This window comes from Panthera onca, chromosome C2 (genome assembly GCF_046562875.1).
Source record: "Panthera onca isolate mPanOnc1 chromosome C2, mPanOnc1 haplotype 2, whole genome shotgun sequence".
Taxonomy (NCBI): Eukaryota; Metazoa; Chordata; class Mammalia; order Carnivora; family Felidae; genus Panthera; species Panthera onca.
Window position 1 is genome coordinate 107,461,429 of NC_138347.1, and position 16,614 is coordinate 107,478,042.

The 16,614-nt window shown below is 39.8% G+C and overlaps 1 protein-coding gene across 8 annotated transcripts in view; it reads left to right on the forward strand.

Annotated features, from left to right (window-relative positions):
• Window positions 1-16,614, forward strand: part of VEPH1 (ventricular zone expressed PH domain containing 1) — a 245,072-nt gene that overhangs the window by 19,044 nt on the left and 209,414 nt on the right. For 7 of the 8 annotated variants that reach the window (XR_009612155.3, XM_060639068.3, XM_060639066.3 and 4 more), the window contains exons 2-3: window positions 1,709-1,924; window positions 11,388-11,562. Coding sequence is in view for 7 of the 8 variants with exons in the window: in XM_060639068.3 (XP_060495051.2) it covers window positions 1,709-1,924; window positions 11,388-11,562 (391 nt within the window). In the remaining variant the exon portion in view is untranslated. The remainder of the gene's footprint in view (window positions 1-1,708; window positions 1,925-11,387; window positions 11,563-16,614) is intronic. The other variant, XM_060639069.3, reaches the window with a different exon arrangement.

Here is a 16,614-nt window from a genome sequence, read left to right on the forward strand (position 1 = left end):
CACTGTAAACCTTCCTTTATACCTTTTGTTTTTTTGAACTAGGCCCATATATTACTTTTAGAAAAGAAAAGGGAAAAAAAACCCTCAAATTTCCAATTTAGAAAAGGAAAAACATTGAAATCCCAGAAGTTTGACAGTTTTGTCCACTTAAAAAACTTACCATGTCAATAGATAGGAGCAAAGAAATTAAAAATAATGAAAAACAGAGACGTATTCACAACCTATATGTCAAATGTTGACTTAATATCCTTGGTAGAAAAAGATCTCAAAGGAGGATCACCAAATTGAAGTCATCTAAGGAAAAACTGACATAGGATACAATGGGCAATTCCCAAAGGAATATATACAAATGACCAATAAACATGTGAAAATACTCAACCTCACCTCTGATCAAGGAAATTCCAAGTAAACAGCAGTGAGATAACTGTTTTCCACTGATCAAATTAGCAAAGATTAAAAATACCCTGTTCTGGCAAAGGCGTGATGGAGAAAGCATGCTTTCACCTAGCTGATGGGAATATACACCGTAAGACCCTCTCGGAAAATAGTTTGGCAGTAAGTATCATGAGCCCTAGACATTCTCCTGTGTTTTATGTCAGAAATTCCACTTCTGGAGGATCTAAGCCATAAATAATCTAAGTATGGAGAGGGCTTCATGCATAAGATGTTTGCTGTGGCTTTAGATACAATAGCAAAACCAGATTGTTCCAGCTGCAGCTTGCAGTGGACAGAAAAGCCCCATCACTTCCCATCTCTAACAGCTCACGAGGGTGTAAGGATCAAATTGCTTCACTGCTCGATTATGTTTTCATTTTTGTCAGTCCACCAGCCAGTGGCAGACCAATTTTCCAAATTAAAGTGATGGGCCTATTTTTCACATTTAGATGTTTTGGAGGGTCATATTACCTCTCAATAAAGATGATTAGATATTGGAGGGAGAATTAAATAGTTGAATGAAGGGAAATTTTTTCGGGGTAAGCTAACATGGATTTGGTAGTTATTTGAACCAAAGATGGAGAGCTGAATTGATGTGTTCTGCTGTGTAGAGAAAGAGAAATAAAGTTTATGTGGGGAAATTGGAGGGTGATTTGAAACATTTCACAAAAATTACTGAAATGTCAGAGTAAAAATGTCAACCCTGACCTGTAATGGGCCTAGGAACTGAAACAGCCTGGGGTGCCTGGGTGGCTCAGTTGGTTAAGCGACAGACTCTTGGTTTTGTCTCAGGTCATGATCTCACCATTTTGTGAGTTTGACCCCCACGTTGGGCTCTGCGCTGAGCCGTGAAGCCTGCTTGGGATTCTCTCTGCCTCCCTCTGCCCCTCCCCCACTCACACTGTCTCTGTTTCTCTCAAAAATAAACATTAAAAAAAAAAAAAGGAAAGAAAAGAAAGAAACTGAGACAGACTGAAGATTAAACCCGCTTGGCAAGTGAATAATCAAGCTGCTTTGAACTCTCCCTGCTCCCTGGCTATGTATCTGTGAGAGCAGGAACCTGCTCCATTTTACCTCATTTGCCTATCACCTCCTCCACAAGATTCTCATCCCCAAGGAAGAAGGCCCTCCTTGTATTGGAGCTTTACAACCTCACCCCTTAGCACACAGTATGGCACACCCACTTGCTAAATGAGTAAGTTGGCATTTTATCGGTCCTTTGAAAGATAACTTTCCAGAGCGTTATTTAATATGAAGGTTTTCTTTCAACTAGGATTACCAAACCAATAACAATGACCAGGCAGTGGTTGAAATCTGTATCACGCGAATCACAACAGCCATCAGAGAGACAGAGTCCATTGAAAAGCATGCCAAGGCCCTTGTGGGGCTCTGGGACTCCTGCTTGGAACACAACCTGAGACCCTCTGGGAAAGACGAAGACACTCCGCATGCAAAAATTGCTTCTGATATCATGAGTTGCATTTTACAGGTATGTCAGTGCTAAACATCACGCTATTTGATACTGGCTTTGCAACGGAGGTGAACACGTGGTGTCTCTGAACCAAGAGCTAATGTTTCCCTAGCCTTTAGATACCGTAAAAAGATACCACAAACCATTATTGCTGATCCCAACAAGGTTCTAGACAGCTTCTACGGTCTCAAGACACACTGTGGGGAATTCAAAGTAATACCACAGCAAGCTCCAATCTATTTAGATAGATAAGACATGTGCATATAAAAACCTAACATTAGTATATGCCAAGATTTAAATAACCAGTTCTGGAAAATTCAGGGAAAAAAAAGACCTCTTTCATCTAAGAACAGAGAGGGGGTGGAGTCTGAACTTGGGGCAATGAGCTTGGAATATGTGGAGAGAAGTGACTAAATCATTTTTAAGTGTGCTTCTACATGTGTTGTGAATTTTCCACGATAATAATGTTTGCCTATTCTAACTGCGCCTGGCTGGCTCAGTAGGTAGAGCATGTGACTCTTGATCTCAGGGCCATGAGTTCAAGGCCCATGTTGGCTATGGAGCCTACTCAAAAAACATTCCTTCCTCTGGTGAAAATATGAATTTATAATTTTGGCTTAAGCACAGAACAATTATGTAAGATTGAAATAGTAGGGAAGTCATTTAACTTCCTAAGCCACAGTTTCCTACCTATAAAATGCAGATGAAATTGACATTGTCTATGACAAATTTTACCAACCAGTAAATGTTGGTGATGTTGATAGGTATTTCTTGAAAGAGAATTCTGTGGCCAAATAAGTTTGGAAACACTGAATTCAATTTTTCCCTTTTGGGCTGTCATAATGTTTCATAGCATATTAAAGGCTCTGAAAAGTCCCGCAATTAAGAAAGCTGGTTAATTTTGTTCAGTACAGTGTTCTTCAATCTGAATTGCTTACGAACTTCTTTTCCCCTCCCTACCCTCAATACGACATCTATGAATATCTCTCAGAACTGTGGTTTCTGAGCATAGTTCAGGAAATTCTGGTTATGTGGAAGTGTTTAGCACTGTGTGTAGCAGGTAATATTAGCTTCCTTTCTTCTTCTCATCCCCCCCCCCTCCTCCTTCTCCTACTCCTCCCTCTTCCCTCCCTCCTCCTCTTCACAGTTGTCTGTACTTAACTGGAACATATTCCATTTTGTCTGTCTAGTCCAGACACTGTTCAACTGAACAAAAGACCACACACACTATCACCCTGTTGTTCCTTTATCCCCAGGGCTAGGGATGGGAGGGGAGGGAATGGGGATTTCAGCAAAATTAATGAAAGATGAATACTGCTTGGATATAGCAACAAAGACTGTTCTTCACTGATTATCTTAAATACGTTATCGACATTCATCAGAAACAGTTTGTTTTAGTCCAAAGTGCCATTCCACAGACATTCAGACAGAAATTCAGAAATCATCCATACTCTCTAGCTCCCACTGTCTTTTCAAAACCATTGGTCTGGACTCTAGAGTGGCACTATCCAATAGAAATGGAATGTAAGCTACAAACATAGGCCGTATATATAATTTCAAACTTTCTAGTAGCCGCATGAAAAAGAAAAGAAACCGATGAAATTTATTTGATAATATTTTTCCTTAACCCAATATATCCAAATATTATTTCAGCACATAATCAATATAAAAATCAATGATATATTTAACTTATTTGTATACCAGGCCTTATAAATCTGGTGTGTGCTTTAGCACATATTACTTTGGGGCAGTCACATTTCAGGTGATCAGTAGCCTCACGGGGGGGCGTGGCTCCTGTGTCAGCACAGTTCTAGAGAGTCAGGAAGCCTTTCTGGATGGAGACCACATTTGGAAAGGGTTGTGAGTACCTACCAGAATTTTCACCAGGTAAGAAAGGCAGAGCAAGAGCACGTCTCAAGCAGACAAAACGTTCCAAGCTTGTGCAAAAGTCCAGGTTTGTGAAATGAGATCAAGGTCGAAGATTTATAAGCAGGCTGCCCTCCAAAATGCCCCAAATTTAAACATAAAGGGATGTTTCATCCTGGGAAAGGCATTATGTCCCCTATTTAAAAAGGGGTTGGAGGTGTGGAGCAAATAAGAATGTTCAACTTAATGCTGATCAGTGACTCCAAGGAGATGACTCCGTAAGACTGTTGAGAGCAGGGCCCTGAGCACAAGCACTATTATGGAAAGGGACAGAGAACAGAGCTAAGGGATCAGCCTCTTGGTCGAGAGGGACAAGGGTCACAGAGATGGGCAACTCCAGCCTGCAGGGTGAGTGTGGGCACAGGCTGTTCACTGTGTGCCCTCAGAGGAGGACGAAGGGATTAAAATGGAAGGCAGGGAGCCCTGAAGACCAACTTGCTTTTTGGCAAAGTTCAGTGATTTCAGTGGATGTGGTTCCAGAAAGCCAACCCCAGGAACCAAAGGCAAGGCTGTGGTTGCAGCTTTGCCATTTTGCTTTGATCAAATTTCAAGGACATTTTTGGCCTGTGGTAAATATTGAAAATACGACTTTGTACTACACGTAATTTAGGTTCTTGTGGGAACCATGGAGAAATCCAGATGACTCATATTCTGTTCTGTTTTTTCAGTAAAATAAAACAGTAGACCAACTTTAAAGCCAACCACTTAGCATTCTGAGCTTGCACAAAACCCCCCCAAAAAACCAACAAAACAACAAAGAGTGAGCCCTTCTCCACCCATCCACCTCCCCAGATAAGCAATCCCAGAATCACACTATCAGGCAAGACCTACCAGTTCTTCCCACATCCTTGGCCATTTTACTCAATTTTTTTCTGGCCATTTCACTGTAATTTCAAGCTAAATATGTTCACATACACAGAAACCTTCTGTCTTTTTTTCCCCCAAATCCCTTTTTTAACCTATACTCCAAACCTACTTCAGGTGACTCATTCCTATTCCACTTTTAATTAGTAATTATATATTTAATTCTTTCTCTTTTTGGCCCCTAAATTTATGAACTTGATACATTTACCTTAAAACAATTTTTTAAATTCCATTATTCTTCTTCTGTACATTCCTCAATACAAAATCAGTCCATGTGTGTGACTGCATTTGCCTTTGGTGAAATGCTTTTGCCAACCTACCCCATGTCTTTAAACAAGTCTTATAACCTGTCATTTATAAAACAAAGGATGAACCAACTGATTTCTCAGCTCACCTCCTGGTCTGAAATTCTGACTCCTGTAGAAGATGCTGAGAGGTAAAATAGGAAAGAGCTTTGGACCTTGAGGGCCTTAGAGTCAAATACTCTTGGTCTTATATAAATGAGAGTTTGGAAAGTTATTTTCTCTCTCTAAGCCTCTGTTCTGCTATCTGTAAAATGGGCATAACAATATGTGTTGCTCATGAGAACCATCTTTTATTATAAAAGCAATCTCTATTTGTGGTCCAGCCACCGTCCAGAAGAACCTATGTCAAACCACAGCTTCCTCTGACTAGGATGCTATGTGGAGCTGGCCAATGCCTATTTCTTTGCCTCTAGAAAAATACCAAAAGGGAGGGTACCCCCTATAAGGCACGATGCTTTCTAGGATAAATTCGATCCTGGAGACTGATGAAGAAAATGAAAATGTACCTCAAGAAAGCTGTAATTATTGACATAGCTGATGTGCTGGAATGACGTTCTAGCTTGAATTGACAGGCCAACCGTTATGAGGTTGAGAGCCAATACCTGGTTTTACCAGTTACAGCAGTATCTTCCCCAACCAAACTGCTTATGGGGCTGTTGCCAAGTAAGCTCAGCATTTTATCTCTTCCTCCATGTATGCTCACACTATTGATGACTGTATAAAGAAGGAGATAGCTGCAGGGGGTTGCAGGGGGGCAGGAGGGAGGAATAGAAAAAATCCTGAAATTCACTGTTCGAAATCAGAAGGTCTTTTTTTTCTTTCCTTTCTTTCTTTTTTTTTTTTTTTAAGATGAACCAACTGTCCATTCACCTTGATTCCACACTTCAGTATTCTTATTTCCTCTTCAGTTAATGCTATATGATGATTCAAAGCCTCTCCCTGGCTGGCATTGCCAGCAAAGTGACTTAGACATTTTTGAGAGCAATTCCATTGCAACTCTTAGAGGCAGAATTGGTTGTCTTGATCTAGAAGTTTATTTAGTAGGCAACCCCAGCTCTACCATTTACTTGCAGTGTGATCTTGGGCAATTTTATCTTTCTGTGCCTTAATTTCCTCATCTGTAAAATGCTGTAGCTGCCTTATGAGTTTGTTGTAAGAATTAGATAGTCGTTAAACAATAGACATAAAATATTTGGAACACAGGAAATGCTACATGAGTATAAATTCTGGTTGGCATTAGCATTATCTGTAGAAAACTGTAAAATAACACTCAACACTGTCTAACAAGCTATTCATTTAATTATTTATTTTAGTCATTGTTCATTGCTTGTCTCCCCCTCCCCAAAATAGAAGCTCTGTTTTATTGATGTAATCCCAGCATCTAGAATTGTGAATGGTAAGCATATAGTAAGTGCTCAAAATGGTATTTATTGAATGAGTGAATGAATGAATGAATGAATGAAGTACTGAATAGATCAGGAGATGTGACTGCTCTATGCTTTTCTCCAGAATGGGTCTCAGTACTTATTCATCAGTTAATGCCACACAAGACAGTGACAAAAAAAAAAAAAAAAAAAGGGGAGGAGACTGTGATATAATCTCCCAGGTTACTGAGACCCAATCCTTTATTACCCATCTGAAAATACACTGGGAAAATATAGGTGTATGTTCCATTTAGATTTTATATATAGCCATGCTGCTAAGAACCAAGCATTTTAGATATAAATCCAAAATTCGCTTGATTTTCTGATCGATGATGCAGGATGAAAAACCATAAAACAGTGATTTTAATAAATGACACTTAATATTTCCTGAGATTACTCTTTTATGGCTTTCGGTTGAATTCAAAGCCCAAGAGCCAAAGAGCTTTTTAGTTGCTATCATCTCAGATAGATATCTCTTTTACTTAGCTTTATTCTTTTCAATTTTAAAACTCTGGGACATGTTCCCAAAGTGCATGTTTTCAAAAGGAAAACCTCCGCCGCCAATAGCTCAAATTGGTGCTAATCTAGTTAAGAAATACAATTCTTGGCATCCATAGAACAAAGACCTTTTGTTTTGCTTCTACAGCTAAAAATAACTGTCCCCCTGAGCAAGTCTTTATATCTACCCTGTACTTCACTGAATTTGTTCTCTGAGTACTGAGCACTGAATTGTGTGTAAGATGATATGCATACCAACATCTCACGTCTACACTGAAGGGCAAGGTCCATCATAAGCCCCAGCATTAACAGTTGCTGTTAAAGTGGTTTATTTGTACAGTGACCATAGGGCTTTCTCTGTGTGTGTACCATTGGCATTTCTGTGATCTAAATACTACCAAAGATAAAATAAATTCATGTGCCTGAGATCTACTGCATTAGCAACTCCTTTTGCTTCACTTGTAAGTGAAGCCCAGCCATTAGAAGGAGGTTGTATGGTACCTGTTAGGGCCCATGGGACCTGGTGTCTTTCTAGCCTCATCTTGACCTCCCAGGCTCTCACTGACATCCTGTTTCTGTCAGCATTGTCCATGGCTTCTGGACACACTAGCAATGGTCTAGACAGTATTTAGAGATTGAGAGCCTTTGGTAGGAATTCCTTGTTCCTACAAACAATGTGCTCTTTGCTTAATGTTTTACTTCTCCTGTCATTTGAAAAATTTCTGGATGACATATTGGGAGGAAAACAAAAAAGTTGAGTATGTTAAAGTTTTTTTTTAATTTTTTTAAATGTTTATTTATTTTTGAGAGAGAGAGAGAGAGAGCACGCATGAGCAGGGGAGGGGCAGAGCGAGAGGGAGACACATAATCCGAAGCAGCCTCCAGGATATGCGCTGTCAGCTCAGAGCCCAATGCAGGGCTCAAACTCATGAACCGTGAGATCATGACCTGAGCTGAAGTCGGACACTTAACTGACTGAGCCACCCAAGCACCCCAAAGTTTTGTTTTCTTTTAATAATGACATTATTTACCTGTAAAAACATTTATACATTTCACCTATAACCACACTTCAAAGACTTTAATAGCTGCCCACTACTTTTCTCTAGAACATTTAGAATTGTTTTAAGAAGAATTTGATCGAATTGGTTAAGACAGCCTGTTCTTTCATGGTTGCTGGCAAATATTGGCTCACTCTAGGGTTTAAAAACCTCAGTTGCTGCGAATACTGATTTTCATTGATCTTGTACCATCTGTGTTCATGATTAGTGGGGAACACAAGTTGTACTTCCAAATGCGACCATCTGTGCTTTCTAAGTAAGTTACAGGTAAATGTGCTTGAAGACATATTCCTCTAATGGAAGACGTGTACTTTTCTAGCTGCAAGTTGTTCTTGGCTGAAGATTCAGAGTAGGTAAAGTAAACCTGGACATGAAGTTTTTTGTTGGAAAGCTCTGAGAAAAACTGTGTGATTGCATTCCACTCTCAAAACTGGGGGTTTGATCAACCATGACAGGGACAAAGATTTGTCATCTAAAAGCTAAACTAGCAAAAATCTACACATAATGGAAAGACTGGCTGTCTGTGGGGGCAACCCCAAACATTGTACAGGTGAGACAATGTTTTGGAAAATACCAAATACTGTGATTGAGGTAACTTGAATGTAACCTCAGGGGAACAGTGATAGAATAAGATTATAATGGAGAAGATGGACAAATCAGTCAGCCTCCCTAACACGACCACTTCCTAAATTACATACTCTGAAGAGTACATCAACACAAAGAGGATGTTCAGTGGGGGGGTCATTGTTATGGTACAATTACTCAGTACTGTGTGTGCGTGTGTGTGTGTGTGTGTGTGTGTGTGTGTGTGTGTGTGTGTGTATTGGGGGGAGGGGTGGAGACTGACTCTGATGGACAGGAAAGTTCCAGTTAGTCACCAGAGATGGGGATTTGGTTATAGAGAAGGACTGTTATTTTAGTCAGGTTTCATCATGGCCTGGATGACATAACCCTCAGGATCTCTCTTTGCTTTTATCTGATTTTGTGCCCATCTGTGAACATTCTGGTTAGTAATCTGGTTCCTGATATCCTGATAATGTGAAAGAGTCTGACCCAGGAAAGACCCTCACTGTAGATGAGTAAACTGGCATGCTGGATTATGCACTGGGCTTTTAGAAATCCTTTGGTGTGAGTTAGCATCAGTGGATCCAAACAATTCTGTCTGGCCTGACTAAACACACATCCAGACTTCTAAAGCTGAAAGGCAGGTTGCAGCCAGCCTCCCAGGGAGACCTCACAGCTCATCACATCAGTAATGGCCCAGTCCAATCAGGCCCAATTAAATTCACCAGGAGAGGAAATACTCTAGATAAAGTCAAAGCCTGCTATCAGAGAAGTCTGGCTGCAAGCCATGGTACTAATAGACGTGTTAGGAACTCTAAGAAGGATAGGACAGAAACCTAGTGAGTGGAACTTCTATAGAAGCACATGATTTGTCAAAAAGGGGTAAAGTCAGAGCTTTCAACATGGCTGACTTAACTGTGGGGATATCTGTTAGGGTTTTGAATACTTACTTTCTCTGCTCAGGAGTCAGATTGACTCTTCAATCTGGAAAACGGGTGCAACTGCAGGAATGAATTAAGGATTTATAAGTCTATTTCTTGTTTCTAGGGACTGGGAGGGAAAAAAGCTTAAGTACTAAAGAGATAATTGTCTCAGAAATATTTGGGGCTAGTATTGGCCTCAGGCGCAGCCTAATGCATGGGGCCCAAATGATGTCACCAGGACATTTTTTTCCCTCAGTTTGTCTCTCAGATCCTGCTGCCTTGAATCACAGACAGATTCTCTCCTACTGAGGTCAAACCTGGCAGCAGCTACTCTTGGTCTTCCATTCTCGGCACTTCTGATTCATTAGAAGAGAGAATCTCTTGCACAGAGCCCTTTTAATGACTCCTTAATTGTAGTTGGGTAATTTGCCCATTATTGAACCTACTATTTGGACTAAGGAGATGTGATTCTCTGATTGGTCAATGTCTGAGTCATTTGACAACCTTTGAAGCCAAGAGGGCAAATGCCCTCATTAGAAAGAAGTAGCATGTGGCCTTGGCCATGGAAATAGGAATCTGTTAAGGAGTGTGTAACAACTCAGCTGCCCAATCAACTAGTCCTAAAAATAGATGGCATTGGAGGTTTGAGCCTATACTCAGCCATTGCTAACAGCAACATGAGCAAGACAGATGGGAGCAAAAGGGCCCCCTACCTCCATGCCTTCCTTCCTGTCACATTATGTTTCTGATGACAACTATCACAGTAGGTTTATATATTCTTCATTAGTTATTCAATTTCTCAGATGTTTGTTGAACACCTACCATAAACCCAGAATTGTGGGACATATTAGAGGGAGTAATCCACAAGTGGCAAGATATAAGCACTTTTCACACGAATAGACTTAAAAAAAAAAACACCTTTTATTTCTAATATAATAATATGAAGTCAAATGTAGTATGTGCAGTATGCAACATTTGCCTTATAATTAGGCTAAAGGATGGGGTTGATGATCAGAATAGCTAATGGTAATGAAGACAAACTGTCCACTTTTAAGAAAATGCTTTGTATGTTTTAACTATTATTCCCCCATAGGCAATTAAATGCAGATAGCACTATTTAATGTATAAGGACATTGATGGTCAATCACAAAGTATATGAAAAAGAGAATTGTTTTAGGACCCAGAATTTCTTTCATTTTTAGTCTCATGTTCGTTCACTTTTTTTCTTCTGAATCTCACTGGCTGAAACTTTAGTTTTTAAGATAAAGTCAAAAAGTGACTTGTTCAACATTCCTTGGGTTGTTTTCTCAAGTATAAATCTGATGAGTTATTTTTGTCATCAGTGACTCTTGATCAATTTCAAACTCCTTGGCGTGGAATGCCAGACCTTTCCTAATCATGTCCCTTTTACTCTTCCAGTTCCTGTGCTCACCTCCCTACCCCAACCTTCCCACATGGCCCACACTCCCACCACAGTGAGCTATTCACAATTTCCAAAGGTACATGTTCTCCCTCACCTCTGTGCCTCCACAGGTGCTTTTCCTCTGTTCATTCCTTTCCTTGCCATCACCCAGCCATCTCCTGTTCATCCACCAGGTCCAGCTCTGACACCACTCCCTCCAGAAAGTCTTTCTTGGCACCATCCAAGACTGGGTTAGGTGGTCCTCCTTTGTTCCCTCAGCATTCTGAACTTTGCCTATCAGTGCCCCCATCAGCGTACGGTGTTAGCTGCCTGTTTGCCTCCAAGTCTCCCTAATAAGGACAAGAATTCCCAGAGGCCCAAATACAATGAAAACAGGGTGGGGTCTGTGTTTTCACAGCTGCACTCTGGAGATTAGCTCAATAAATATTTTTTTGGATGAATGAATAAATGAATGAATAATGAGCCACTTATTTGTTACTTTCTTATGTTTCCTCAGAATTACAACCGGCCCCCTGTGATGGCGTTAGCCATCCCCATAGCAGTGAAATTCCTCCACAGAGGCAACAAGGAACTGTGCAGGAATATGTCCAACTACCTGTCCCTGGCTGCAATCACCAAGGCAGATCTTCTGGCTGATCACACAGACGTTATAGTAAAGAGCATACTCCAAGGTATGGTGCAAAGGCTGAGTGTGGGCATGTTTTTCTAGGAGTGATTTGAAAATATTTTCATGAAGCAGTAATGGATTGTGGAAGGGAGACCTAGAGTATTGAGAGGTACGTTAGATTCTCTGCTTTGCCACTAGCTGGTTGGTGAACGGGGGTGAGATTTCTTGGGCTGGTTGAGTCTGTGTCTCTTCACTGGGCAGATGAATTATTTTGACTCATAGAGGAGTTGTAAGCTCTCTCTCTTCTAACTCGACATTTCTCAGTTTGGGGAATGGTGTTTTCCATGCTTCTGGTCACCTTGTCCAGCTACCAGTTGTGGAGAACCTACTTGCCTGTCCTGAGTGGAACATGTCCCACTGTTCTCAGTGGCAGATGGACAACCTCTCCTGCCTTTGGTTTCCAAAAGCAAGGGATGTTAGGTAAAATATACCAGAGAACATGTGAAGACTTCTTCAATTGTGAACATGACTTGGGACTGATGTGTAATTGTGTTAAATACTGCCATAAAGAAATCAAATCAGGACATCTCTGTTAATTGTTTCATATTTGAATGAAAGAGATCAAGTTAGTCCAGTCAAATTATTCTCTTTTCTTAAGTTTTTTCCTTTGGTTTCAGATCTGTCAGAAACCATGGTTTTTTGGTATCTTTGATTTGGGATCAGAGACAATATATGGTATTATCTGATATGCACCCAATTCCCCCAATTCTCATTAATAATAACCAAAGGTCTATGAGTATATCTTGCCCCACATTCTACTGCCACATACCCCAAGCACTCAGGTTGAGCATCAACCCTCTGTAAAGTCCACTCAGACCAAGTGTTTCTTAGAGTCTCCATGCTCCACAAATGCTCCCTTTCTGAGGTATCCAGACCAATTCATAAGCCCACGTTGTTACTCTCCCTATGCTTCCTGGCCCAGCATGCTATGGTGGTGCCCACTTCTACTACCCCGAGCCCAGCAAACTCTGTGGCTGCTACCACGGAGGTTCCAGGAACTGATTTCACTGCATACTGCCTTGTCAAGGATGGCAGCCTCTGTTCCTTTGTGCCGCTCCCCCTGAAGCTTCAGGAGCCAACCCCCACTTCACTAATTTCATGTGGCAGCCTATGGCAGGATGGGGAAGAACACCTGTCTCTCTCCTTGGTGTTACACTTTGATAAAGAGGCCCCAAAGCGGGGTTGCTTAGCTCCCAGTACCAAACTGTTCCCAAGTTTGCAGTAAAATGTATCCTTCTGTTCTGTCTAAAAACTTTCTCTCTCATGCCTGGGCTCAACTATCCAGCCAAGAATCAAGCTAGCAAGAAATTAATCAAAAAGTTTTCAAAATGACTATGGCCCACCAAGGACAAAGGCTTTTTTCATTGTACCAGACATTCCTAAGAAGAGTTCATAGCACCAACCCTCGACATCTGACCAGCCACCTCAGTGGTCTGACAGATGCCCAGATATGTCTGAAGCCCAGCCATGACAGGGGAGATTCATCACTTTACCTGTGTTTCCCTCTGAAGATTTGTCATTGATATTACTAGGCAGTATCATTAATTTCTCCTTTTCTTTGGCTACAGGATTGAATTGCTAATTTAACTTTTAATCATGATGCTGAAGTTTCTAAAAGTCCAGAAAAGCAGTTATGCCTTTTTCACCACCTTGACTGCATATTTGAAAGAGATTTTATATGATATTAAAAAACACTTCTACACACCACACGTTTTAAAACCATGGTAGTTGACTTGCAAGTAACAGATTTCTTGAAAAAAAAAATGAATTGTTTCTTTGCAGCTGCCAAGAGCTTAGCTCATGTTTTTTTTTCTTTTTTTGTTTTTTTTTTCTTTTTTTGAAATGCACTTTTAATAACAAAGAACTCTTTTGAAACACAAATACACTTTTTGAATTCATTGCAAACATTTGAAATAAACAAATGATTTGGTTTATTCGATGTGACACTATAAAAATTACCATAAAAGACATGATAATTTGACCTATAAGAAGTTGGGGCTACATATTTCAGGGTTTAGATTTTTAAGACTAATGTGTCTGTATAACTCCACAGCCATTCACATGAGCCCATCAAACTTAAAGCTGCAGGGTAGAGAGGATCTTGCTGTCTCTGAGTAAGTTTCTGTTCTGCATATCTTTGTCATATATACCCTACAATCAGCCCTAGGAGACATCATTGGGATTTCTATTTTCCTTACCTATAGTTTTCTTCCCTTTAGATCTTCTTCCTTGATTTATATTATCCTAATCTGCACTCTCCCACTTTTCAATGTCTACAGATGACATTATCTACTCAGTAATAACAATAATGATTATGACAATTATAACTACAATGGCTAAAATTTATTTCATGCTCTCTTTATGCCAAATAATGTATTAAGCACTTTATATGGATTATATTGTTTAATCCTCACAAGAATTCCATAACAAAAATCCTATTACTATCCCATTTTACCAATTAGTAGTATTTTAAGTGATAGAAACACCAGGTATGAATAGCTTGGTGATGAGCAGGAGGATAGTGATAATGGAGAAGAGGAAGAAAAGACAAAGGAGGGAAGGAGAAGGAGGAAGAACTTATCAGAACACATGACTGAAAAATACATAAATACATCAGACTTCCCATATGACTTGATTCAGGGCTCAGTGGTAGTACCAAAAGTCATTACTCAACTCTGCTTCCTTTGGATTAGTTTCACTTTCTTTCTTCTCTCTACTTGTTTTTTGTTTTTGTTTTTGTTTTTTGTTTTTGTTTTTTTTTTTTTTTTTGAGAGAGAGAGATTTGGGGGAAGGGTGGAGGGAGAAAGATAATCTTAAACAGACTCCACACCCAGTGCTGGGTTCAATCTCATGACAGTAAGATCATGACCTAAGCTGGAAATCAAGAGTCAGATACTTAACTGACTGAGCCACCCAGGTGCCCCTGGATTGGTTTCATTTTCATGATCCATGTTATGGGTTCTGCAGCTTCCAGTTTACATCATCAAGAATACCAATTAAGCAAAAAATCTCCATACCCAGTCTCATTGTCTCTGCTTGACCTAACATGGGCCATATGCCTATTTCTGAACCAATCCATGCTTGTTCCTGGGAGCACAGTCTTTCAGTTGGCCGGGCTTGGGTAATGAACCCCCTCAAGGCAGGAAAGGGGGTCAACTACAGCAGAACTACATGGATGGGATGCAGATCACTGCTCCCCAAATCCAGGGTTATTGCCAGCAATGGTTAAAATGAATACTGGGTACCAACAAACAGCCTTATATACTTAATTTTATCCTCTTATACTTCCTTTTTTAGAGAATTACCCCATTGCTTTGGCATAACAAGACCTTATTGGATAATGATTCTTTCATCTCAGTGTATCTGTAGTTCTTCTCGGGTTCTTGGCATGTGTAAATTTTATGAACGGAACCATTCTACCTTCATTTTAAAATAGTAAGGAAAAAGTAGACCAGATAGGGCCAGGCAAGACTGGTGGTATACCAGTGGTGACTACTTCTTATACTTAGTTGATATTACTCCACTGATAATATTTTTCAATTGTTTTATACATGTTTGTCCTTAATTCCAAACCAAATGTCTCCTTTATAATTACAAGTCAATCATGAGAGACTGTCAAAGAGCTTGTGTATTTATCCCTGAAGGCCAATATTTCAATATTTCCAAGCCAATTTTTACTACTTTTCATTATTAATAATTATATATAAGTAACGTTGACTTTTACATTCAATGTAAATATAAATTCATTTAATTTAAATTGCTTAGACTCCATTTGTCTGTTTTATATTCTCTGAATTCTTCCAATGAGAAGGAAATTGTGAAAAATTCTTCCATTTGGAGAAAAAAAAATAAAGGCATGAGCAGTATCAGGGTGTCTGGGTGGATCAGTCAGTTAAGCATTAGACTCTAGATTTCAGCTGAGGTCATGATCTCACAGTTTGTGAGTTCAAGCCCCATGTCAGTCTCTGTGCTGACAGTGCAGAGCCTACTTGGGATTCTCTCTCTCCCTCTCCCTCCCCCTCTCCCTCTCCCTCTCCCTCTCCCTCTCCCTCTCCCTCTCCCTCTCCCTCTCCCTCTCCCTCTCCCTCTCCCTCTCCCTCTCCCTCTCCTTCTCCTTCTCCCTCTCCTTCTCCCTCTCCCTCTCCCTCTCCCTCTCCCTCTCCCTCTCCCTCTCCCTCTCCCTCTCCCTCTCCCCCCTTCCGCCCCCATGGGCATTCTCTCTAGTTCTCTCAAAATAAATAAATAAACTTAAAAAAGAAAAGGTATGAACAGTATTGCCTTGGTTCATACTTGAGAGGTAAGGTGCTAGAAAACCTGAATATCTCTATAAAAAATAAGACAAATCAGTATTTTTAAATCAACCCCCCAAGAAAATAAAAATAAATTAAAAAACCCTGTTCCATTTAGTTTTACAGTTGTACAATTAGAAAAAATATGCAAGTAATAATACAGTCTTAACAAAGCTTTTTCAGATAATTAAAAAACATTCTCCAACTAATTCTGTGAGCTGGTATATATGTGATACAAAAACCAGAAAGGAAAACACAAGAAAGGAAAATACACACCCATCTTAATTATGAACATAGATGCACAAATCACGAAACTCAAATAAAAATGACTCCAGCAATGCTTATGGAAAATAACATTAACATTTGCTGAGTGCTTAATGTGTACCATTTTCTGGCCTTTTAACTCATGTAATTGTCCCAATATCTTGTGAGGGAAGAACTATTGTTATTCTAAAACTCATAATGATTCAGTTGAGTTTATCCTAGGAATGCAAGAATGTCTTAATATTCAAAATGTAATTCTCCACAGTTAAAGACTAAAGAGCCAAAAAGTCATGTGATCAGTAAGACCATCTCATAAAGTTCGGTACCCATGCATGAAAAAAAAATTTTGCGAAGTAGGAATTTTGGAGACCTTTCTTAAATTGATTAAGGGGATATTGTATATCTATACAAGAGAATATTATATATACATATGTATATCCTTTTCTTTTGTAAAATGCAAAGTCTGTTCATGACAAAAAAAAAAAAAAAACCTCTAGCAATAG